This window comes from Leuciscus leuciscus (genome assembly GCF_965113295.1).
Source record: "Leuciscus leuciscus genome assembly, chromosome: 11".
NCBI lineage: Eukaryota > Metazoa > Chordata > Actinopteri > Cypriniformes > Leuciscidae > Leuciscus > Leuciscus leuciscus.
In genome coordinates, this window is record NC_138735.1 from 8245050 (window position 1) to 8271131 (window position 26082).

General features: G+C 35.1%; 1 protein-coding gene across 4 annotated transcripts in view; it reads right to left on the bottom strand.

Moving 5' to 3' along the window:
• Nucleotides 1–23626, bottom strand: part of wdr37 (WD repeat domain 37) — a 37967-nt gene extending 14341 nt beyond the window's left edge. The window contains exons 1-12 of one of the 4 annotated variants that reach the window (XM_082184352.1): nt 23401–23626; nt 20976–21093; nt 19816–19993; nt 14940–15036; nt 14222–14317; nt 13615–13679; nt 7858–7993; nt 5210–5281; nt 4982–5026; nt 4025–4101; nt 1824–2058; nt 1598–1739 (exon numbers count right to left, since the gene is read on the bottom strand). In XM_082184352.1, coding sequence (XP_082040478.1) covers nt 1598–1739; nt 1824–2058; nt 4025–4101; nt 4982–5026; nt 5210–5281; nt 7858–7993; nt 13615–13679; nt 14222–14317; nt 14940–15036; nt 19816–19953 — 1103 coding nt within the window. In that variant the 5' untranslated portion in view covers nt 19954–19993; nt 20976–21093; nt 23401–23626. Of the gene's footprint in view, nt 1–1597; nt 1740–1823; nt 2059–4024; nt 4102–4981; nt 5027–5209; nt 5282–7857; nt 7994–13614; nt 13680–14221; nt 14318–14939; nt 15037–16188; nt 16403–19815; nt 19994–20975; nt 21094–23337 lie in introns of those variants that run through there. The other 3 variants (XM_082184353.1, XM_082184354.1, XM_082184355.1) reach the window with 3 other exon arrangements.
• Nucleotides 23627–26082: the final 2456 nt, after the last annotated feature.

The window sequence follows — 26082 nt, forward strand, 5'->3', positions numbered from 1 at the left end:
TTCCTCAAATATGCCCCCTGAGAGTGATGAATGAGCTGAATGAATAGTGAGCGGTCGCAGACGATCCACACATGAACACTCGGAGGCGAGTGGCGCTCTCAGAGAGCCTCGGTCAGTGTGGACGAGAGTGACGGACAGTAATTGACTTTGCACGGAGGGGCTGACAGTGGGAAGCGTGCAGCAGTACGCCGGATAATCTCATTACGCTGATTGTCTATTTGAGAGCATTACGCTGGGATCTGACGGAATTATACATGTTGGGCTGAACATAATGAGCGGCGTGTAATCCCCGGTAATCAAAGACTGCAGCGCCTCCTCATTCCTGCCTTAACCAGCAATAACCACCACACAACTGACTTCACTCGCACTGCAGCTGGTGACACGCTTCACACGGTAAAGGAACGCTGGAAATTAATGATACAGAGCAAGACAGCAAAGGGTTTGCTTTTACTCGGTTTTGAGGAAATTGATGTGAATGAAATACTGAGGTGTTCCTGTAAATGCTGTACATGCACTGCCATCTAGTGGTCAGAGAGAAGTAACAAAAACAACAGAGACATTCAGGATGAGATTTCATAAAATGGTTCAGTTAATGCCTATGATGTAATCCATAAACCTTCATAAATGACATATTAATGACTAGAACTTGGCTTCTTTTCTTTTGTTTTCAGGGGAAGAAAGGAAGCCATAGATTGGGATGAGACTCAGAACACCTTAACATCTACATAGCAACACTCTCGCAAAATCCTTGTATCATAACTACTACTTTTGTGACTTTTTCTTCAGAATGAATTGACAATAAATACTGAGAATATTTATCGTTATTTTACCGATTTTGAATTAACCTTTTTTTTATTTTTGTCAGTTTTCATTTTATTTTTAGTTTGTTTCAGTCATTTATTTATGCATTTTAAAAATATTTCTGTTTAGCATTAGTTTATTTTTATTCCACTTTAGAAATGCAAGTACCTCCTCAACATAAACTTAGTTTATCCAAGTAATTTTCATTTATGTTTATTAAGTTTAACTTTTTAATCTAATATTTATATTTTACATCAGCTTTATTTCAATAAAAAATTTATAGTTAATAGTTTTAGTTAAAAATAACACTGATATTTATCAGCCGTAACTATTTTCATATTTTCTTGTCCCTATAACAAATCTATATTAAATATGAGTTATTTAGCCATGTCACTTTCAAAATCACTTAAGCCACAGTCTCTCGCTATAAAAGTAACCAGGCACTAAACCGTCGAGACCTATATTGAGTTTGTTCTTTATATTCTCTCTTTGGTGACACAACATTAAAATGTCTCTCCACACGGAGTCACGGAGAGATAGTGTGAGTGTGAGTGTGTGTGTGCAGTGTGACTGTGTGTGTGGGTTGATCAACAAGGTCTTTTGGCTTCCTTAAAAAATGTCAGATAGTAAGTTAGATAGTGAGACCCTAAGTGGCCGACAGTCAAGAGCTTTTTTTATAATTTTATATTTCATTTTTACTCTCATTTGGCGCTTGGCAAGTGTTCATTTGTACCCTGTGTGAAGGCAGTCAAACGTCTACATGTAAGAATGTGAGAAGAGAGGTCATGTGACTTACTCGGTGTGGCCTTGGAAGACGTTCACAGAGTGGATGGAGGGATCTCTGAAGTCCCACAGGCGGAAGGTGGTGTCCCTGGATGAAGTCACCACCAGACGTTGGGTGGGATGAGTACAGCAGTGGGTCAACTCTTGATCGTGACCTGCAAACACACACACATGTGTAAAACAGAGGCGTATGACCCTAAAACCCTGGCAAAGGAAACACGAGGCAGTGCCATGTTCACCTGTGAGGGTGTGCACCAGCTCAGAGGTTTCTACATCATAGAGGTTAGCGGCTCGATCCCAGGAGGCAGTGACCACCTGCTTTCCTCCCACCAGCCAATCCGCTGCTATCACCACCCCCTGGTGGCTCTTCAAGGTCGTCGTTGCGACACGGATGGTGGGACATTCATTGGGCCCTTCCGCCTCCCCGTCGGCCTCGTCTTTATCAGAGAAGTCCACGTCATCGTCCAGCGAGGCCTAGTTCAGAGAGCAAAGAAGAGTCAACACACAGGCATGTTAAAGAAAAGAATGGATTTAAAACTAATTCAGACTTTGATTAGTAAATACAAACAATAAAATGAGATTGCAGCCATAATTACTGAACATTTTAAAGCTACAACACACATTGAAACACATTTCTAGTGGTTAAAAAAGCGTTTTGAATTAGTTTTGCCGTTTTGAATGATCATGGTCATTCTTGTGTTGTTCACTGTGACAACAAACATTCAGCTTCACACTAGGAGCTGCTTTTCTCTGTGTCAGGACTATTACAGAAAATAAAACCATAACAAATAATTACTTAAAATGAAGTAAACATTAACTAAATTAACTAATTTTATTTCAGCAAGTTGTCATTGTAGTTAGCAACATTTCTCATTTTCATTCAGTTTCACTAAAACTTAAATAAATTAATATAAACTATATAGACATTTTTAAAAAATTACAAAAACAAACTGATAAAAAAAATGTAATCATGATTATGGGTACGTTTCCACAACAATAAATGTAGTGTACATACAACAATGTTGTCAAAACAATATCCGTTCACACAGATCCGAGAAAACGACTAAAACGCTGTATTCTGCTGCCAGACCAGTAGGTGGCGATGTCACTTTGTAAAGAAACACTACGTGCCTATTGACTGAACACGTAATACATGCGCATGACGTCACCGTTTTCACAAATTTGAGACTATAACAGTATCGTTTTCAAAAACTTTCACTTTGAAACCAGTTTTCAAAAGTTTGCCTTTTCTGGCCCCCAAAACGCCGTTGTCGTATAAATGAACAGCCAAAACGCATAAAAAGTTAAACTTTTTTTTTGTTGAAAACAATGTTGTGTAAACGGCCCCTTAGTATCACAGAGATATTAAAATAACATGACGTATGCATGCAATTTTTCACAAAGTCTGTCCCAACAGCTCTAAAACATAAATCATTATTATAGGTTTATCAGAGTGTATTTGGCTAAAGTAAAGACATGGTTTGGAAAATAATTTTTTTGCACTCTCTTATTAATAACATTGTTATTTCTTTATCAAAAAAAAAGACACAGTATAGATTTAAAGCTGCGCTCGGCAAGATTTTTTTTATCATATTCAATGAAACCGACACTATGCTCCGACAGAACAACATAAATCAGCCGGTTTTAGAAAAAAACTCGCGCTTCTCCCTCCACCTGGAGCCTGTTATTTGTTTTGCAAAAATCCACCGCTCCCGGTTTTTCTGGACCAATCAGCGCAGGTGTGAGACCTGACTGTCAATCACAGTTCGTGCACAGGCCACAGATACCCCTCCCCACGTTACAATATCACGTGCACACGCCTGAAGTTCGCAGGTGTGTTGGATTGTACGAAGCTTGATGGCGGAGAGAAAATCTACTAACAAGCTTTCAATTCCTCGGTTAACAACCAGAGCTAGGAGGTCCAAAACAACCAAGGAAAAGAAAATGAGATGCTGAAGAGATGGGCGTGTTCACAGAAAAATCTGGTGCACACGCACTGATGAGCACAAACCCGATGGGAGGGTGCTCGGTGGTAGTGGGGGAGGGGCTTGAGAGTTGTAAACATAAAACATTTTGGCCAAGTCCCCTCAATCTGCCAGACTTGCCGACTCCAGCTTTAAGTACACAAAACTAAGAAATAACAGGGTAATTCTTTAGGAAAAACAACAGTCAACATGAAACAGCATTCGTTACCTATTTTACTCCCTAATTGTGGCATATTTCCAAGTAAAACAGAATATTCAGTGTGGGGAAAAAAATGTTGGATGAGGTTTCAGAGGTGGAGCAAATTATATTTTTTTTCTTGAAATAATACAAATTTTGTCTTTCGAATACCATGCTAGTGCATGAATAAATGGTGCACAAAAATTGCAGATAAGTGATATTGATTTCAGCATTCATGTAGAGGCAGCTCTATGACGGTGTGTGTTTTAACACTCACGCTGATGTCTGCTGGGGGCTGGGGAAGTGGCAGCTGTACCATGTAACGCCAGATGTGAGCCGTCTGGTCCCCGGACGCTGTCAGGAAACAGACAAAGCAAACACAGATGGAACATTATATTTTAAAAAAAGGACAGTCATCTATCAAATCACATTTAAAAGCATCTGACAGGTGTGGGGAGAGATACAAATAGAGACGAAAAAATATCTCAGTCTTATGGAAAATAAATATTAAAAGGCAGCATAGCCTCCAGTCACATGATGAATGAATGGGGGTTTGATTCCCGCTTAGGCTGCGAGAGGTCCCTGGTTTAAATCCCGGACGAGCCCCCATATGAAGATAAAACTATGCCATACAGATTTGTGGAAGTGTACATAAGATTGTAAGCATAAATAAAATGTATGCTTTGGAAAGATGCAAATCACGTTTCAAGTGTTTTTTGCAGCATTTTACTGTTATTCATGTATTGTGAAACTGGAGCTTCATGCTAACGCAAAACACTACAATAAGGTCTCATTGGTTAACAACATTAGTTAACTAACATGAACTAACAATGAGAAATATATCCTTACAACATTTATTAATGTTAGTTAATAAAAATGTTCATGTTCACCTCACAGTGAATTATCTACTGTTAACAAAAATGTAGTAGTAAATGCTAAGATTAACGTTAATATTAATAAATGTTGTAGAGTACTGTTCTTTGTTAACTAATGAAACCTTATTGTAAAATGTAATTGTACTTGTAAAAGACTTATGTTGTATCCCCTGGTAAATTGTTGCTGTGATTCCTGATGGTGTTGTATTGTATTGTGGTTGATATTGTAATTTTTATGTTATTTGTCACGCTTGAAAAAAAATAAAAAAAGTTTTTTACTTTTCAATAAAGGAAAAGAGAAAGGAAATGAAAGAGCAGATGTTGTTCAAAAACAAAGCACTGCATGTGTTGATGTATACCTGTAAGTGCCATCTGCTCTGTGGGGTGAAACTTAATGGAGTTGACTGCAAGAAAAAAATAACACAACAAACATTCATTAGACTCAATAAAACATAGTTAACACTATCCAAACCCACAGCATATAAACTCTTAAGATACTAATCTCCAAACAAAAGTCCACAAAATCAACACTTTCCCAAGTGTTACACATCTTGACACATAAGCGTACTGTGAAAAGAGTTTCACACCTGATCCAGCGTGGCCGGCATACTTCAACAGGCACTTCCCCGTCTCGATACTCCACAGCATGGAACAGTGATCTAAAGAATAATGAATGACAGAATGGTTTCTGAAGCATCATGTGACACCGAAGCATTACGGCATTTTAAAATGTATTGAATAAGAGACTGTTTCATAATATGACTGTTTTAACTGTTTTTTTGATCAAATAAAATACAGGCTTGGTGAGCATAAGAGACTTCTTTAAAAAAAAGACATTTAAAAAAAAATCTTACAGACAAAAAACTTTTAAGCGGTATTGTATCAGCCATTTTATTTTGCATGAGGCCTGCAATTCAGCAAAACTATAACCAGAATTTGGGGCACGTCTAAATACAATTTAAAACTTGTATTATTTAAAGCAATAAACATTATAAAAAAAATAAAACAAAAGTCAGAATAAGTAACAAGGATCAAACTTTCGCCTAAATTAATCTGCCACTACTCTAATGGTAATTTACAGTTACTGATAGACACGGATATCGAATATCAGGCAATATATTCGAATATCTACGAGTAAAATGTAAAATGAAGTTTTACAAACGAACAACTCGATCCATCAGGAAACGCCACATAGTCGCTGAATTTCACTGCGCTTCATGAAGAGTTTTTCTTTTGCGTGAAAAAGCCGTTCGCCGGAGATGTGTTAAAAGATAGCAGAGTGCATTCATGATTATTAGGCTACCGGTATAATAATCCTCCTGGCGCCGGGTCTGAGTGAGTAATTTACTCTCTTACCTTTGTTCTTTGATTAACATTAATGACACTTTAAGACCAGCCGCTGCTGACAGAGACGCGATCTGACACGCGTGCCATTTTCTCACAAATCTCTACGTTCATTTAAGACTTTATTTAAATAATTGAAGACTGCTCTCATGAGGACACTCGACAAAACGGACATTTGGCATAATGTGTGTGTTATGGTTTGTTCAAGCCCGAAAGAGAACTCGATACTGACACGCGTCTTTTCTGTGGGTCGTGTGTGTGTGTGTGTGTGTGTGTGTGTGTGTGTGTGTGTGTGTGTGTGTGTGTGTGTGTGTGTGTGTGTGTGTGTGTGTGTGTGTGTGTGTGTGTGTGTAATAGGCAGGAATTACAGCGCGGTCTCTTAGTCTTGTCGTTATCTTCCATTTTCAAAACAAGCTGGCTATTGGCTATTATTCGCTACTGGATGAGATGGCAAACAATAAAATAAAAATCAAACGGTCTAATCATAGACTGTAAAAAAATGCACAAAACATGGCACTTTAAAAACCGGATAGTTTATTTATAGTTCGATTTCGGATATTTCACGTCATGTTCGAATGCAAATCGAATATCGAATAAAAAGTGACAGCCCTACTAGATGGTGTTGATTTGATTTGTTTTTGAGCTCTACTAGAAAATATGTTCATGCTTGAATGTTAAAAATTCAAGTTTTCCCATATTTGACATTTTTGCAGCTCCTCTCTGCCCAGTCTGTCAGTAACGCTCTGTTTAGATCCCGTCTCTTAAAAGCCCCTCCTTCTGAAAAACACACTGTGTTCTGATTGGTCAGCTGGACCAGTGTGTTGTGATTAGTCAACCACTTCAAGCGTGTTTGAGAAATGTTCCGCCCCTTACCATAACTGTGAGTTTCAACACTAACTAACTCAACCAGGCCTTGCTTCTTTATTTTGTGCATGCCTTGGGCGGGAATTATTTAAATAAGGAATATTGTGAGGTGTTGAGAAAACACAAGACTACAATGGAGGCGTTTCAAGCGTTTTTGTAACTTTGCAGACTTTTTTCATGCTCAAACAGCAACATTTCACACTAAAGAAAGGTGAACATGTAAAACAGGACGATAGGACACCTTTAACTTGACTAACAGGGATGAATACTTGAGCTTGATTAATGCATGTCATGACAGAACTTTGTATTATGTTTTTGGTAATTAAAATAGCAATAGAATTAAGTATAATTAATAGATGCGACCATAGAGATTTATATGATGGAAAAGATCACTTTTTTGTTAATTTGAAGAAAGATGTTCTTCTGGAAAAATGGAAGAAATGGGTTGAATATGTATCAGAAAGAAGGTCAGATTTTGCTGCTATACTTAAATAGATGAAGATTAATATATAATGTATAAGTTAATAATATATGTTTATGTAATAATAATAATTTGCATAAGTCATTTGAGATTATAATAAGTCATTTAGTCCCCTTTTTTTTCTTTTTTTTTGCCCTTATTTATTTTGTTTTATTTAACTTTTTCTTTTTTTCTTTCTTTTTTTGTAAAAGAGAAAAAAAAATCTAGAGTACAATTTATATTTGAAACACATTAGGTAATTGTACATATCTGTATTTGTAAAGACACTTTGTGATTGCATCGAGCACTATATGTAAACTGAAATATACAATATGACTGTACTCAAATGAATGATCAAAATAAACATAAAATAACAAAAAAATTATTAAGTATAATTAAATACAGTTATTAATTATTAATTCATCATGTCATATTTATTACACAGTTCTTTTTTCACTGTTCACAAATATCCCTGATTTTTATTCAATCTGGATAGAACAAAAGAAAAAAAGTGTTACCTGAATTAAAAAATAATGTGCAAGGTAAGTGTGGTTGTGGCAGTTTTACCTGCTGAAGCTGTGCCTAAAACCAGCGGCGTAACCCGAGTCACGGCCAGGTCCCATATCCCATCCCGGTGTCCCACATACTCCTTAACCAGCTGACACACTGCACGAGATGTGGTGGCTTTGAAACTGGACACAATCTGAGGGACGGAGAGGAGAGTGAGCATTTGATCAAAAGTTCTCTCTCACACACACACACACACACACACAGATCTAACTACAGAGCAACAGTAAGCAGCGCAGAAGCATGGGATATACTCAAACCATACATCACTATAACATCTCTACACGTATAACACACGTCATGTGGTTACAGCTGGATTGTGTGAACACACTGCATTCAGTCATACAGTCTCTCACACAAGATCAAGGTCTATGAAAGGAGAGCGTAGTCAATACTTCTGAAATGGGGAAGTTCAAATTAAAACAAACAAACATAAAATAACAGCCATCAATACTGTTAAAGTATATAAAAGCTTACAAAACAAACTAAATTAATTAAAAATACAAACGAATGAAAACACAGTTCGTAAATTTAGAAAATTATACATCTAAATATATGGATCATATCTGAAAAGGAAAGAAGCTGAGCTAAAAGAGAGCAAGTTTGTCATTGGCTGCTATGTAGCCAATGCATATAGTATATGTTTATATATATATAATACAATGGCAGTAAATGACACATTTACAAAATTGCTGAAATTACGCAAACAACTATTTTATACAATATTTACTTCAAATTCACTCAAAGATCTTCAATAACAGAAAATGTGGTACAATCGCTGTAACACACAACCTTTCCTGGTGAACTACTTTAATCCACTGATGTGTTTTAGAACTTTAAAAAAAAGGACCCAAATATTGTCCAAAATGAATGAACTGGCCTTGTTGATTCACTACCGCTCAAAAGTTTGGGGTCTGGAAGATAACGTGAGATGATTTAGAGGATTCAGGTTGTTATGGTCGCCAGCATTTTTTTATCAAAAACACAGTAAACGGTAATATTCTGAAATATTACAATTTTAAAATACTGTTTTCTATTTGAATATATTTAATGTGTATGTAATTCAGTGTCACATGATCCTTCAGAAATCATTCTAATATGTGGTGCTTAAAAAAGGCCTTTTTATCAATGTTGAAAACATTTTTTTTTTTTTTTTTTATGAACAGATAGCATTTATTTGAAACAGAAATCATTTGAAACATTCCAAAGGCCTTTACTATCAATTTCGATTTATTTAAAGGTAGGGTAGGCAGTTTCGGAAAGGCAAGCAATAGCAATCTAGCTTTAGGAGGATCTGTAAAAGGCGGCTGCAAACGTTTGTGGTGCTCTGTGACTGACGTCTGTCTACAGCTCTGCATAGCCTTACAGAACGCGCTCATGACGTGTGATGTCACGTCTATTATTGATTGCTATCAGGATGTAAAGAGCTTCAACCAGTATAACAAAGTTCTTTTTTTTTTTTGCCTACCCTAACTTTATTGCATCCTTGATCGATAAAAAAAAACAAAAAAAAACTTACTGACCCCAAGCTTTTGAATGGTAGTGTATATCATTATATCACTCATAAAAATGTTGCAGATCATTTGGTATTTAGATATTTTAATAGGATCTATACTTGACTTAAATTAATAAAATTGCCCCTTCTGAAAAACATCAAAATAGTTGCACAACTGTAAATTGTAAAATATTGTACATCTGTAACTAATCTCGTAAGTACAAAGTAATCTTGTCTTGATTCCTACAGCGATGACACCGACAAAGTTAGTTTCACATATATAAAAAAAAAAAAAAAAGAAGAATGCTGTAATATTTAGGGATGCATGATATATCAGTGACCATTTCATGTTGTACACTATAATTTTTTTGCTTTGTTTTATAATGAAGCATATCAAATTCAAAAAATGTAATTGTAATTAAACTTACATTTAACTTAAAAAAACCTAAGTGTGAATCTCATTTTCTTTTTTCAACAGTAATATGACCCAAGTTAAACAGTTTAGATTATAATACTGGCCAGCAGTCATAAGATAAAATCATAAAAGTTGGTATCGGCCAACATTTCTATATCAGTGCATCCCTAATAGTGTTTGTAAAAGGCAATGTTCAGAATAAAGAAGTATTGAGGTACATTGTCCTAACTTTAACAAATGTTTTGGCATCACAGGAAGCAAATGACTTCTATGGTCCTGTTTACACCAGGTATTAAGATGTGTTTTGGTTGATCGGATCACAAGTGGACGACGCTAGTAAATACAGAGGTAAACGGGGTGTAAAACGTTTTGAGCTTGTCCACTTTCAATCACTTCCAGAGGGAGTCGGAAACACATTCGACCGGATTGCTTTCGTAGTGTAAACGCTCATGTGGTCGAATGCGTTCGAACCGCCACAAAAGACCATTAACTCTCCGTCTACTGACCTAAAGCGTAAACATTATGGGAAGCGCGATAGCCAGACGGGATTTAAACTTTGTCGACTAAAAATGTACCAAGCACAATGTTCTCTCACCATTCCTGATTTCTGTGAGAGCAGAATCAAAAGCTTCTGCTCCGTGCGTTTCTGTCGTCTCCAGTCACGTTCATTTGTAAATTGCGCAAGCTTATATAGTCCATTAGATCGAAAGATCTGAAAAACCCATACATTTCCCCGCCCATAGACCCTCCCCTTGGAGAAATCAGGACAGAAGTGATTGAAAGTGGACAAAAGAGACGGATTAAAACACCAGGTGTAAACGGGCATGTGTCTCCGTCATCTACTTGTGATCCGATCGACCAAAACACATCTTAATACCAGGTGTAAACAGAGCCTATAAAGCAATGGACTGAGGAAAGTATGCAAGCATGTCAATATGCAGCCTAACTACTAATAAGCACTGCTAAGCCTCGAAATTTCACTGAAGGTAAGAGCAAACACGGCAAGCACAATGAGCCCTCATCTCAGAAAGGTGAAAATGCTCTTTAATATTAGAAAACAATATGTTATAGTAACTGACCGAGCTCTTCATGTTCAAAGACAATCCTGAAATCATGAATTATCATGTACAATATACTTAAAAGTTACAGGAAACCTGAGGGCTATTACCCACAAGAGGGCACTTACTCATAACTACATTTGTAATGCATCCTTTTGCAATATTATGATGTAATAAAAAATAAAAATAAATAAAAAAAGTCAAAACACCAAAAGTATTCCACTGTCTGTTGCTGTCAAGTTAAAAAATATTCTCTTAACAATATACTATATAAAACAATACTAACACAATACTTTGTTTTATGTAAGGCTGTGATGTGTAATTTACAATTTAACAGTTAACAATTACATAGCTGAACAAAAAACACAATAAAAATAAAGCATTTCAATGAAAAGTTTAAAAATATTAAAAAAAAAATTTTTTTAAAGAACACAAGTATTATTCTTCATGATACAATAAACAGGTATGTAATAAAATGTATAGAAAATCAATATTATTGCTACTAGACACTTTTTGTTCTTGTTTTGAGCCTTGTCCATAGATCTCAGCTTCAACATACGGCTGATTTTTCAAGTGAATCAAGTTCTAATTTGAACCAATTATTAATATTTAACATTTTCAATCCTTTTTATGGTGTGACAATAGCAGAACAGAGTAAAAATACACTATGCACAGCCTGAAAACAAGAGAGCATTTTCAACACTGACTAAACAAGAAACATCAGCTAATGTTCCCTGTAACGGGGGGGGGAAGAGCTGTTGGCGTTTTCTCTTCTGCCGTGTCTAGTGTTTTTGAAGAGAAGGGTTTGTGTGAGGGATACCACATTACAGAACTACTCAGCAGGGGGATCAACTTTTTAATGTTATAAAGAATGAATTTAATTACAGAGTTTATTAAATTGCTGCCAGTTTGTTAGAATAAAAACTAAAAACGAAACGAGAAAAAAAGAAAAAAAAAGACAAATTGAGCCGTCTAAACTCTTCAAAGCCAGAATACGGTAATATCTTTGTTAGATTTAGCCAGCTGTTATGGTTCTCTCCCAGCCAGCACATCTGGCCCAGGACACCATCAAGATATTTAGCCATGGCAATTATTATTTTTTGACATTTCTGATTGGCTTTTTTCATCATGAACCAATTCAAGATTTCGATTTGCTCTGGCCAAATGCTTGAATGGGGTAAGATTTGCTGGCAGTTAAGAACATCAACGTCAATCAAAGGTTTCCAAGCCAAGCCAACTATTCAGAACATCCATAAGCGAGATTTCTTGATACTCAAGAAATATTTTGATATTTACAAGACATCGTCTTAACGTGTCGTATAATGCTGAATTAATGTTAGAGTTAGCCAGATAAGCACAGGTTTGATGGCTTGTTGTTACTGGGTTATGACCCCCAACTGTTGGATAGTTCATGCATTTTGGCACACTGAGGAATTAATTACCCATGAGTCTCCACCCCATAACTCCCAGTTTCCTACATTGAAGTTGCGAGGTCCACCTACTTTCCCCGGGAAAGAATTTGAGCGCTACATCAGTGAAACCGAGAGAAAAGAACAATTGTAATCTGAGGATCAAAACGTTAAAAAGATGATTTTAAATTTGAATCAGCACCATTATTCAGCTCTATATTCAAGAGTCTACAGGTAAACAAGGTGCTTAGCTTCCAATACGTTGAGAGAAAACATGACATTTGAAAACATGAGCTTTCTAAATGCCTAACTTCATTTTCACTTCAATGCCTGACTTCATTTCCAACAGCCATTTGGGTAAGATCACAAAATATTAGTGGAGTAAACATTTAAAATAGTAACTACACAGCAAGAAATAAAATAAAATAAATGAGATGCTGATAAGCAAAACAGTGTACACACAGATACTAGTTAATATTGTGTGAGTGAATTTGATTTCATTATGATTTCATAATATGAGATGAAACATGAAAAGAAAAATTTCTAGTCTAAATCAGAATTATTTTGAACCGTGCAAATGTAAAGGAGTATAATCGGAAATGTGCCGGAAGTCTGAAAAGTCAAGAATCGTACTTTGGATAATAAAGGAATGTGTAATAAACTGGGTGTTATTGCATATTGCAATTCCATAACTGATGTATTGAACTTTCTATGTCAGATCAATGCATGGCACGTTTTGTAACCCCTATACTGTTGATAAACTGGTATGTAACGCCGTGAAATATGTAGTTTGTGTACTTGAAAGAAACCAGCATCTTAACAAACAGAGCACAACTCAGCACTACTAAAATGCATTTCAGCACAGAACCACTTCATTCACAAATCAACACAGAGACTAAATATAGACACGTACACAACCACCAAAAACAGCTTCATATATAGAGATGTCACAAATAAATACCAAAATTTAACAGATGTAACGATACCAGTTGTTCAACTGTGTCAGAACACACCATGTGATGAAATTACTAAATTGTTTTATGCCATTATGGTAGATGCCGTTCAGTTCCTTAATAATTATGGAAACTAAATGAAGGAGTGGCAATAATGGAATTTCAACCTTTGCTGTGAAGTTGACAGATTTCACTGGTATTGCTGACATTTTGGTATTGTGACAACCGTTCAATTCTAAAGTATCTACATATGTTAAGCAGGAAACTCTGTAAGCCGGCTAGAAAGAGCAGAACTTTGCACTGAGACATTGAGTCTTTTTTATAGAGATTAGTGAGGTTCACAGAAATATTCTGAGCTCGACCCATAGTAAGAATTTTATTCAGAATGTGCAAAATGTGAGCGATAACCCCATAGATACAATCATACCTTGCTCGTGGAGGCCTTGTATGTCGTCTTCAGCTTTTGGGACAGTTGGCTTGTGCTGTGACTAGCTGTGCGCAAGAAATTATAAGATTATGAATGAAATATGAAAAAGATGAATTATGTGTTACAATATTAGATGTTAGTTTTCAATTTTCATTTAATATAGGTCTCTCAGCTCAGTGAGCAGAGTTAATTTCTTCCACACCAGACAAACTTAAAAAATATATATATATTCTTTATGGACCTCGTTTTTTTGGACCAAGCTGAAACAAAAAAGGTCCCCATTCTACTGTAAATGTTTGTCTTCGGAGATTATATGGCGGTATGATTTGATGCTCCTGTTAGTAACGGGTGTGGCTGGAAAAGCCAAACCCCTTCATTAGAAGAGAGTGTCTACAAACATTTGACCATGTAGATTTTTTGATAATTGAATAGCAAATTGGAGTTAAACCATCATCATATCATGCAAGGACACAAGCTTTAGGCACATTATTCTCTCTGAACCATCAAAAGACAGCGTTATTATTTATTCAAAAGCTTGTTCAATGATCTGATATTATGAATGCAGAAGTTAAACAAAAGATGAATGTCAGTTTTGTTTCGCATGTACCTTTTGTTTTCAAGGCTCCTTTGCTCAGATCACCGCCATCGACTGTCTGTCCTTCTCCAGCCAAACGTTCGTTTAGGGATTCAATCTCTCTTCGCACTGCACAAAAACAGAGGTTACGATAATATGAGCGCTTACTAAACAAAACACTGATCTTGGCACATTTACACACAATATAAAGGATAATGTACTTTCAGCTAGTTATTATAAAAAAAAAGACTTTCTAGATAAGTAAATAAATGGATGTGAAATATTGATTTGACAAGAAAGTGTCCTACTTTGACTAAAAGTCCTACTTTCAACAAAGATCAATTGCAAACAAACAAAAAAATACTGAGACTAGAATCAAGTATTCCTGAGAGCTGATTAATATATATGTATATATTAATAATAGATAACAATTAAGGATTCAGATCTTGTAAGTGTGAAAGTCGCTTAGTTAACATAGGATGAAGATTGCTCAAATAAATGTGTGGAGATTGTGTTGTCACTATAACATTAAAGTCACACTACGCAAGATTTGTACCTTAATATAAGACGGCTCTGCGCGAGTGGTATTTACGACAGTAACGTTAAATACAAGTACTCCACAGCGACTCTAGGGGTCGCTGTTTGAGAAAAATGGAAACTGCATAGTGTGCCTTGAATAAGTCATGTAAACAGTGTCCAGTCCAGCAAAAAGGATGTTAAATATGATGAAAGCTATTTGGTTAATACTCACATTCCAAGTTTTCAATGTAGAGATTTTCAAACTCCCGTTCAATCTGTCCAAACAGATCTAGTAAGTTGCTCCTTAAGGCCATCGGCAACTTGGAGTCCTACAAATTGAATCAAATAAACCATATTGCAAATACTCAGAGATTGCATCTTCAAAACACCTTCAAACTTCAGTGACAACTAATGAGAAATGTGTTTCTATGACATCTGCACTGTTGGTCTGTACATTCTATTTATGCTAAAAAAATTTAATAAACTACTACAACACAGGGAGTGTCGAGGGGATCTTGATAACAGGATATTTTCAGGAGAAATTAATAAAAAAGACACAGATCTACAAAAAAAAATTACATAAAATGTCTTGCTGGTCTAAAACTTTACATCTAAATATTGTAAATGTAAATCTATTTTGTTGTTTTAAAGGTTTACATAAAAATATTGCTGTTCTTAAAGTTTAGGTTAAAATAAATATAAAGTTTTACGTTAACAAGATATTTTACAGTAAACTTCAAGACAATATTTTACTTAAATGTAAAGTTTTAAGACAAGACAGTTTACATAAAATATCTCGCTGTTCTAAATCCTAAATGTTCTAAAACTTTATATTAAATAGCATGTTGTTCAAAAACTTTACATCTAAAAGTTAATTTAAAATCTTGATATTTTTAATGTTTGTTAAATATCTTGTTTAAAAATTTTACATCTAAAAGTTTACGTAAAATATCTTGATGTTCTGACATTTTAAATCTAAAATTGTATCAAATATCTTGCTGTTCTAAATGTTTATGTAATATATTGTGCAGTTTTAAAGGTTTACAAAACTATTGCTGTTCTAAAAGTTTACATTAAAAAAGATGTAAAGTTTTACATTAACAAGACATTTTAACGTAAACTTTAAAACGATATAAAATATCTTGCAGTTCAAAAACGTTACATTTAAAAATGTACTTAAAATAACTTGCTGTTCTGAAACTTTACATCTAAACATTTACGTAAAATATGATGGGGTGTTCTAAAACTTTACATTAAATAACTTGCTGTTCTACAAGCTTTTAAGCCTCAGTACAGATCATGTCTATCCTCAGTCAAAATGAATGCATCATTTCTTTTTAAATGAGCCAGGTTTGAGACAGAGAGTAACCAAACATTACTAAAGATGCTCCGACAAAAAAAAGATCTCTAACAAAATCAAAAAAAATAAACAATAAAGAGATCTCTATTCAATAAATAACTAATCTACCAAAACAACTTACCTCCATTATCAACGATAAGAAGTTCCAAGTAAAGTCTTTCAGCCTGATTAAAGCTACACAAAGAAAAGGAATCCACAAACAAACATTGTTGTTGTGTTTTTTAGACTAGCTATGTCCATATTAACTACTCCAGGACAACTAGGTGTGCTGTCATGTTAACACAAGAGTTTAACGGTGAGAACAGTGTAAGCTATGTCAACTGCTCTCCATTATGTCATTACCACAAGTACTGATGTGAGAGAGAGAGAGAGAGAGAGAGAGAGAGAGAGAGAGAGAGAGAGAGAGAGAGAGAGAGAGAGAGAGAGAGAGAGAGAGAGAGAGAGAGAGAGAGAGAGAGAGAGAGAGAGAGAGAGAGAGAGAGAGAGAGAGAGAGAGAGAGAGAGAGAGAGAGAAAACAGCAATTAACAAACAACAGCTCGACGTCTATTCTTATAAACCTACTCAATCCTAAACTTGTGGTCACCATAGCAACTGGACATAATGACAGCATTGAGAGGGTCAAAGGCGGTATAGTCTAAATCCAGTGAACGGTTTACAGTAGGGACTGCCAATCAGAAATGACCCCACAGAGGAATAGAGGGAACAATCGAAACCCAGAGTGGGCCGCTCTTTAAAAATGGATGAGGCTGTAGACCATAGAAAGTACAAACCATTGATACCCACCACTGAGTATCAATAAAACAGATGACCAAATGGCATCAGGTCTCAGGTCTGAAATGAGCTTGACTATTCTCAACACATCTGGGCTTGTTGAATAAAACGTATTGCGTTGTTGAGAATAATGTTTAGTATGATTACTGACATTTTAAAGAAAATCCATGGATAATTTTTAAATTCCTTTCATAATATGTAGAAAGAGAACTTTTTAAGAACATGTAAGTTCTTACACTTTATTTGAATGTGGGAGAGCTGATGCTTCCTCTAGTGATTTACAAGCTTATCACTGACGTACTCCAGTAATGTTTGCGTTAGAAATGTGCGTCAATAACAGACTGGTTTAGGACAAATGATGTGTGTTATAGGATGTAAATTCCAGGGATACCTTACAGTAGCAAAACAATGACGGAACTAATTATTGACAGAAATACTTAACTCGTGTCATTTGTTCACCAGAGGACTTTGACTTCCATCCATCCAAACTGGAATCCCTCTCAATAAAGACACTGATCCAGTGTAATTACAGCTCCAAATGGTCAAGTTAGTTTTTATTTCTATTTGAATTGCCATTCGGACTTTCAATTTAGTTTAGTTCTTGTTATTTCGTTTTTCAGAAGCGACACCAAAATTAATGCATTAACTGATATCATTTAAATATTTTTAACCGTTAAAGTTGAGCATTTTTGCTTGTTTTGCAGATGTGTTGTAAATGTTTGCAATGTTTTAATAAACTGTGTATAAAAACCTAGAATTCATTTGTTTTATGGCCAATTCCATTTCATTATAATAGCTGGTTTTGAAGTTATTTTGTTTTATTTTTGGATTTTCCCCTTATGTTAAGATTATTTATATGCACAAGCACATACATATGCATACATACATACTGTACATATATATATATATATATACACACACACATTTCCTCCTTAGGTTAAGATTATTTATATACACATACACATGCATGTGTATGTGTATGTGTATGTGTATGTGTATGTGTAAGTGTAAGTGTATATAAATAATCTTAACCTAAGGGGGAAATATGTAGGTGTATATATGTAATGGATAATCCACAGCTAGCCATGCATTAAAGGATTTTAATGCACGACGTAGAGGCGAAGAACCGCCCGACGCGAAGCGGAGGGTGGTTGCCTCTACGTAACTGATGTTCACAGTGTAATTTTTTAACAGACGTGTAAAAATGACGGTTATTTTCTTAAGTTACGGCTCGTTAGTTCTAGCACTCCGTCCACTTTAAATAAAGTAGAGCCATCGGATTGCTTTTATTTGAATGAATCATCACATTTATTTAAATTCATTATTAAAAGAGAGAGACAGAGAACTGAAAGAGAAGGAACAGAGAGAGAGAGAGAGAGAGAGAGAGAGAGAGATGCGTGCGCGAGTTAACGTTACCTGTGTCAAGTCAAGTCAAGTCAAGTTTATTTGTATAGCGCTTTTCACAATACAGATTGTATCAAAGCAGCTTCACAGTATTAAATTAAAATAATACAACAAAGTTTGTTTCAAGAGGAATTTATTGATTGATAAAATTAAATTAAATATCCCCAAAATATCCCCAACTGAGCAAGCCAAAGGCAACAGTGGCAAGGAACCGAAAAACTTCATCAAGTGACCTAATGGTGTCCTAAAACTCCATCAGGTGACCTAATGGAGAAAAAAAACCTTGGGAGAACCCAGGCTCAGTCGGGGGCCAGTTCTCCTCTGGCATTTATGAGCTAGAGGCCGGATTGTAGTTTGAACTGTAGGATTATATGAATGCCTGGCTGAAGAGATGCGACTTTAATCTAGTTTTAAACTGGGAGAGCGAGTCTGAGCAACGAACAGTATCAGGAAGACTATTCCAGAGTTTTGGAGCCAAATGTGAGAATGCTCTCCCTCCTTTGGTGGTTCTGGATATCCTAGGTATGACCAAAAGCCTTGAATTTAGTGATCTTAAAGAGCGCGATGGATTATAGGGCGATAGAAGATCCGTTAAATAGACTGGAGCTAAGCCGTTTAGGGCTTTATAGGTCAGTAGCAATACCTTGTAATTAATACGGAACTTTATAGGTAACCAATGCAGTGATGATAAAATCGGTGCGTCTCTTTAAAGTCTAGCAGCTACAGTCCCCTCGTTGCTTAAGCATATAGCTAACTTAATGATTCTTTGATGGATTTATTAAAATTATTTATGAATGACAGGCAACACTGACAGTGACAAGGCAATCTTTATTTGAACTAATCATGTCATTTATTTATTGTTAATTCTTTGTGCCGCTTTTTGTCATTCAACAAGTCTTCTTTTTCGTCTTGTGCCTGGGCCCATTTCTCAAAATTGCCATATTCACCATACAAATTAAACGATATGCAAAAATCATCCATTTAGCCTACCTAAATAAACGTTTTCATATGAGTCTCTCACTCTGCTTGCAAGTGTAACTGTGTTACTATGGTTACCAATGTTTATAGTAGCGGATTCATTTCGAACTGTAACTGTAATCAAACTGACTGGAACTACCTGTGCATTAAAGGGTTTTACTGCACACCTTCCAGCCAATCAGAATCGAGTATTTAAACAGCCCATGGTATAAATATATATATATATATATATATATATATATATATATATATATATATATATATATATATAAGCAATCAACATTGGCTTCCTGGAGACTGAACATGTCTAACATTCTATAATCTAAAACAATAGAAAATGATTCAAACACAACATGACACGTGTTTATATGGACGCTTACATATCCCAGCTGTCTTGGTGTTTTTCAAAAAAAGAAAAGAAAAATCATAAACAATGTCACAGAACTGGCTTTGTGTCATCCTTGCCTGTACACCTGATGACGAACACACACTCAAACACAGTATCTCTAGTGTTCGTAACCACAAAATTAAACCCTGAATCTATACGTGATCACACAGTTTACACTGAAGAAATGAAGAGAAAGAACAGCCCACCTGTCCCTCCAGCATGTCTCTCTGCATGCCTGGTCTGTCCTGCTCGGTGCTGTTGGTCCTCCTAATGGAGAGGCTGTGCGACTTGCGCTTCTGTTTGACTTGACGGGCGGCTGCACTGTTTCCACTTTCAACAGGCATCACTCCTCAGTGACGTCCCCTACACACTTCCTACCTGAAACTGAGCAAACACACAGCAGGGTTTGCCCCGTCCTGCAGACATCGAGGAGTATAATGTGCCCTTTGTTGGATACTATGCAGTATAGCCTATTCCTGGATGTCGTATGTAAATATCAAGTTAAATATTGAGGGAGGAAACGTAAAAGTAAGTCTTGGTTGATGACATATTGAGGAAAGTCTACTGTGGGTGTAGGTTGATTTAATATTAGCAAAGCAAACATCATAAAAGTAAAGAGTTGAAATGAAGCCGCTGTAAAACTGACGCCTGGAGAGACGGTTTGACTGAGCACGTGAACGTGAATCGAAATGTCAAGATGGATCTCATTAAAACTAGCAAAAACACATCTGAGACATATCTCACCCAACAATATAAAGAAAGTAAAAAGAAAGTATAGGCTGCTTAAAAAAGGAAGCTTACATTTTAGTCATTTAACACAAAATTTACAGTAATTTATCTTTTTTTATTTTTTATTAAGGGCTTTGCTCTCATTCTAAGTAACACTGTAATGTGTATTATTTTAATATGAATTTTTCTGTGAATAATATTTTATGTATAACTGTTTGGCCAAAATTATTTTCATTAGTAATTTTTTTTACTGTGACGTGAAAGTGTTTTTGCATAAAAGCAGTATTGGAATTTTTCCTTTACACTTTACAGTATTTAAATTTGCAATTTTTATATTACATTATAAAAAATAAAAATAAACATTTTCTGCAATACAGTAATCATAATTAAATAAGAAATTAGGTTCATCATGTTTTTAGATGAAGTGTGAAGAAAATATGTGAAGTGAGATCATGAAGTGTTAAATAAAAGAATCATGATCAAAAAAAGCATGCAGGACATTATTATCCACAATAACAAACAAGAGAAAGTGTTAATGTCAGCCTAAGCATCTTCAAACGTATGAATAATTATATATGAGAACATATTGCTAAATAAAGGGCATGCAAAAAACAAAACAAAAAAAATTTACAAATACCAGGCATGGAGAGCAGTGAATGATAAACAAAGCAGACACATCCTCAGACGACTGCTTAAAGTGATGAAGAAGACCTCAACGGGAGGGCCCGGGGCCCGGGGCCACACTCACTCCAGCGCTGAACACAAAACAACACAGCTATCGGTTCACAAACATGACAGTGAAGGAAGGGGAAGCTGCAGGCATGGAGTGACAGCATTCGCACAACCTAAAATAACTGTGTGAACGGATGGAGCAGGTAAAACAGACGGGTTAGTGGGTTTGAAGTTTAAACAACTCATATGTAATACATGCATGAAGTAAACACCGGAAGCATCATGCTCAGTGTGTCCTGTCTGTCTGAAATGATGATTTCCAGAAAGCCCCTCCTTCCGAAAACACATGAGTGTTCTGATTGGCCAGCTGACCCAGAGCAACAGAAACTATAACATAGACCCGTTCACACCAAGAACAAAAACTTTAATAGCGTCTTCACCAGCAGACAATATCATTCTGTTGATTCTAAGCACACTGCAGCTTTGTCATCTGCTGCTTTAAAAGGGTGGTATAATGCCCTTTTTCAAGATGTAAAATAAGTCTCTGACGTCCCCAGAGTGTGTATGTGAAGTTTTAGCTCAAAATACCCCACAGATATTTTTATATAGCATGTTAAATTGTCACTTTTTGAGGATGAGCAAAAACGCACCGTTTTGTGTCTGTTCCTTTAAATGCAAATGAGCCGCTGCTCCCGGCACAGGGGGCGGAGCTACAACAGCCAGAAGTCAGAAAGTAGACATGTAGACAACATTTCTGAATGGTTAGTTGGTGAATTTATGTAGCTTTTGTGTAGTTATCTTCTAGTCATTGATTAGCATATTCTGTCTTGATAATCTATAAATCGTGTTCAGGGGGCGGGGTTTATGTAAATTATAGGGTTGGTGATGTCACTAACCCTGGAGGAATGTGGTGTAGTCTCTACCAGCCGTTTGTTGTAGTCCTTAAAAAGTGATTTCTTTAAAAGCAAATATCTCTCTTTGCTTTGAACTTTGAGTGTTGTAACTTTGCAGATGTTGTTTATGCTCAAACAGCAACATTACACACTAACTAAAGTTAGAAAAGTGAAATCATAATCAACCACCCCTTTAAATAGTCAAGCTCAAAAAAAAAAAACCTCAAAGCTCAAATGGATTCTGATTGGCTGTCATTGTTTTTTCTAAAAGTTCTGCAAGTAATTCCAACGATATCATTTCTGTGCTTTTATAGTTATAGTTATGGTGTGGACTCTGCTATTCTTTATATTTAGAACTACATCTTTATATCGGTATAGTTATCGTCCTTGGTGTGAACGGGCCTTTAAAGTAACCAATGCATTTACGTCTAATGTTCCTAATGTTTATTCACTGGGAATTCACTGAGTACCAGCTTTTGAGATTTGCGATGATGTCAGCTGAAAAGAAAATATATTTTTGAGACGAGGAAAATATAGAAAAGAAATTGGTGAAAAATACAACAACAAAAATCGGTTCAGGAATAATATTGACTAATGAATTGTTCACAATAAGGCCAGCGATGTGCATTAATGAAATAATGAGACATAAATAGACATATATCTTTTGCACAAGTATTGTCAAATCTTGTGGCTGTACTTTTGAAACAATGAGGTTTTGGTCACTTCCATTGTAAAAGTAAAAGCCTCACTGTAACAGATTGTAGTAATAGATGTTTTTTAAGAATTAATTTTGGAATTCATTTTTATTTTTTTATTTTTTTATCAACATCAATCCACAAAACTTGTCCACTTTTTACTTGTACTGAATTGGAATATTATTGTAATGATTTACAAATCATTGCCATACTACGTGCCTCACATGACCATGTAAACCATGGTAATGTCAAGGTATATTGTCCAAAAATAGCAATATGGTCGTACCTTGATATTTCTCCTTACCTTTTGTAAGTGTTTCACGATATACAACTTCCTTTCAGATGATTTATGGAATCATATGACTGTCTATGTTTACATATAAAGGACATTTACATTAAGACGTCGTACATGTTTAATTCTAACGGACATAGAAAATGTGGAAGACGTCATTTAAAACACTATTGTTTCGGTACAAGAAGAAAAAATGTAGTTCGGATTCAAATATCTTCCCCTGAATAAGTCTGGTGTTTTAAAAACACAATTATCAAGAATGCATAAATGCCCTACGCACGATTTGATCACAAACACGCACACACACATCAGTCTGACGCAAGGTCAGCTGGCCTGCTCGGTTAAAACAGCACTAACACAGTCAAACATGATGCCCGTTATCAGCCATGAGCCCAGTGCTGTGATGTCTCGGTGACAGAAGCTGTGTGTTAATAAAGAGTAATTCACCTGATTAGCAGCTAATCTTCCATTGCGACAAACACTAGCGCCTCTGCCCTCGTTCACACTCACATTAATGACCGCTTCAGATGATCTCGGCGCGTTTGTCATTCGCTGACGGTGGGCTGGTGTGTGTTTGAATCCTCCAGCATGATCCAGACGAACACACACTGATGATCCTGTCAAAAAAATCTCCGGGATTTTCGCACTTTGATGTTATTTTTTTATCAAACCCGACACTGTCAGCAGGCTGTGAAGCAAGAGGAAATGACAACAGATCGGACGGGCGACCAACCGGAAGCAAAACTTCAAAATAAAAGCTTCAACCTTATTCATAAAAAAAAAAAAAAAAAAAAAAAATCTTATACACTAAATTATTAACGCACGGCTATCTCTCCACAATGCACATACATAGGCATCTATATTTGTAAACAAATTATAATGATTCAATTATAATGAATAATTCATTAGTATGACATTTCACGTTGACAACAGATGGAGATGAAAAAATTTATATTATAAATGATATTGTATTATGATAATAGTATAGTTGATTATGACTGTATTTTTTTTTAAAAAACATTGTTTTATGTTTCCAGTGTAACTGTTAAACGTTATATAACTCCAACATTTGGAATATTATATGTCAACATTTCATACACATCTATATAGGCCTAGGCCTACAGTGGTGTGAAAAGGTGTTTGCCCCCTTGGTAAATATGATCAAATATGGCTGTAAAAAATAAATCTGCATTTTTAATCCTTCTGATATTTTTTTTTTTTAAATGTGCAAAAATCTAACCTTTCATTGAAGTAAAATAATTGAAATTGGGGGGGAAATCCCATTATGAAATAAATGTTTTTCTCCAAAACACGTTGGGAACAATTGTTTGCCCCCTTTTATTAAATACTTTTTGCAACCTCTTTTTTTCCAAGATAACAGCTCTGAGTTTTCTCCTATAATGCCTGATGAGTTTGGAGAACACCTGACAAGAGATCAGAGACCATTCCTCCATACAGAATCTCTCCATCCTGTTTTCCATTATAAGATTTCCAGCAGACGGCGTCAGGTTTAGATTTTTTATCTGTTGGTATTTGATAAAGGTTAGATTTTTGCACATTTTAAAAATAAAATATCAAAAGGATTAAAAATGCAGATTATTTTTTTTACAGACATATTTGATCATATTTACCAAGGGGGCAAACACTTTTTCACACCACTGTATGTATATATATATGAAATGTTGACTATACAGTACAGGCCAAAAGTTTGGACACATTACTATTTTTAATGTTTTTGAAAGACGTTTCTTCTGCTCATCAAGCCTGCATTTATTTGATCAAAAATACAGAAAAAAAAGTAATATTGTGATATATTATTACAATTTAAAATAATTGGTTTTCAATTTATTATACTTTAAATTATCATTTATTTCTGTGATGCAAAGCTGAATCATTACTCCAGTCTTCAGTGTCACATGTGACATCCAGTCTATCACATGATCCTTTAGAAATCATTCTAATATTCTGATTTATTATGAGTGTTGGACACAGTTCTGCTACCTAATATATTTGATGAATAAAAGGTTAAAAAGAACTGCATTTATTCAAAATAAAAAAATATTTTCTAATAATATAAATCTTCTTTACTATCACTTTTTATCTATTTAAAAATCCTTGCTGAATAAAAGTATTGATTTATTTCAAAAAAAGAAAGAAAAAAATTACTGACCCCAAATTACTGACCAGTAGTGTATATTGCTGTTACAAAAGATTTCTATTTTTTTAAAAATTGCTTTTTTTTTTTTTTTTTTTTTTACTTTTTATTCATCAAAGTATCCTAAAAAAGTATCACAGGTTATGAAAAAATATTAAGCAGCAGAACTATTTCCAACTTTGATAATGAATCATCATATTAGAATGATTTCTAAAGGATCATGTGACTGTAGTAATGATCCTGAAAATGCAGCTCTGCATCACAGAAATAAATGATAATTTAAAGTATAATAAATTGAAAACCAATTATTTTAAATTGTAATAATATATCACAATATTACTTTTTTTTCTGTATTTTTGATCAAATAAATGCAGGCTTGATGAGCAGAAGAAACCTCTTTCAAAAACATTAAAAATAGTGATATGTCCAAACTTTTGGCCTGTATAGTCATATTATATATGATTATATCCTTGCCACTGTTGCCTTTGGCTTGCTCAGTTGGGGATATTTTGGGGATATTTAATTTCATTTTATAAATCAATAAATTCCTCTTGAAACAAACTTTGTTGTATTATTTTAATTTAATACTGTGAAGCTGCTTTGATACAATCTGTATTGTGAAAAGCGCTATACAAATAAACTTGACTTGACTGGACTATATATATGAAATACATTTTATACTATATACGTTTTTTAATTAATTTTAACATTAAATTATTAAAATGATTTTAATCAACAATAATTAATAATAATTTTGAAAATGGTGTCTTAAAATGTGTTTTGATATTTCAAGTATACCTGTTAAACTTTAAATTATTGTATTTCATTTTATGTCCAAAACGATTTATTCCGTTTCGTTTAATGTCATTTAATTTCATTACTTGCTTCTTTTTTCTTTTTTTCTTTACCAGCCGCCAATCAAACCCGGAAGAGATCCTAGACCAATCCGAGACCAAAGAGATATACACCAATCCGAAGACGGCTTCATTCCCAACAACCAATCAAACTGTTTGGCATAAAGCCTCATTTATGGGCGG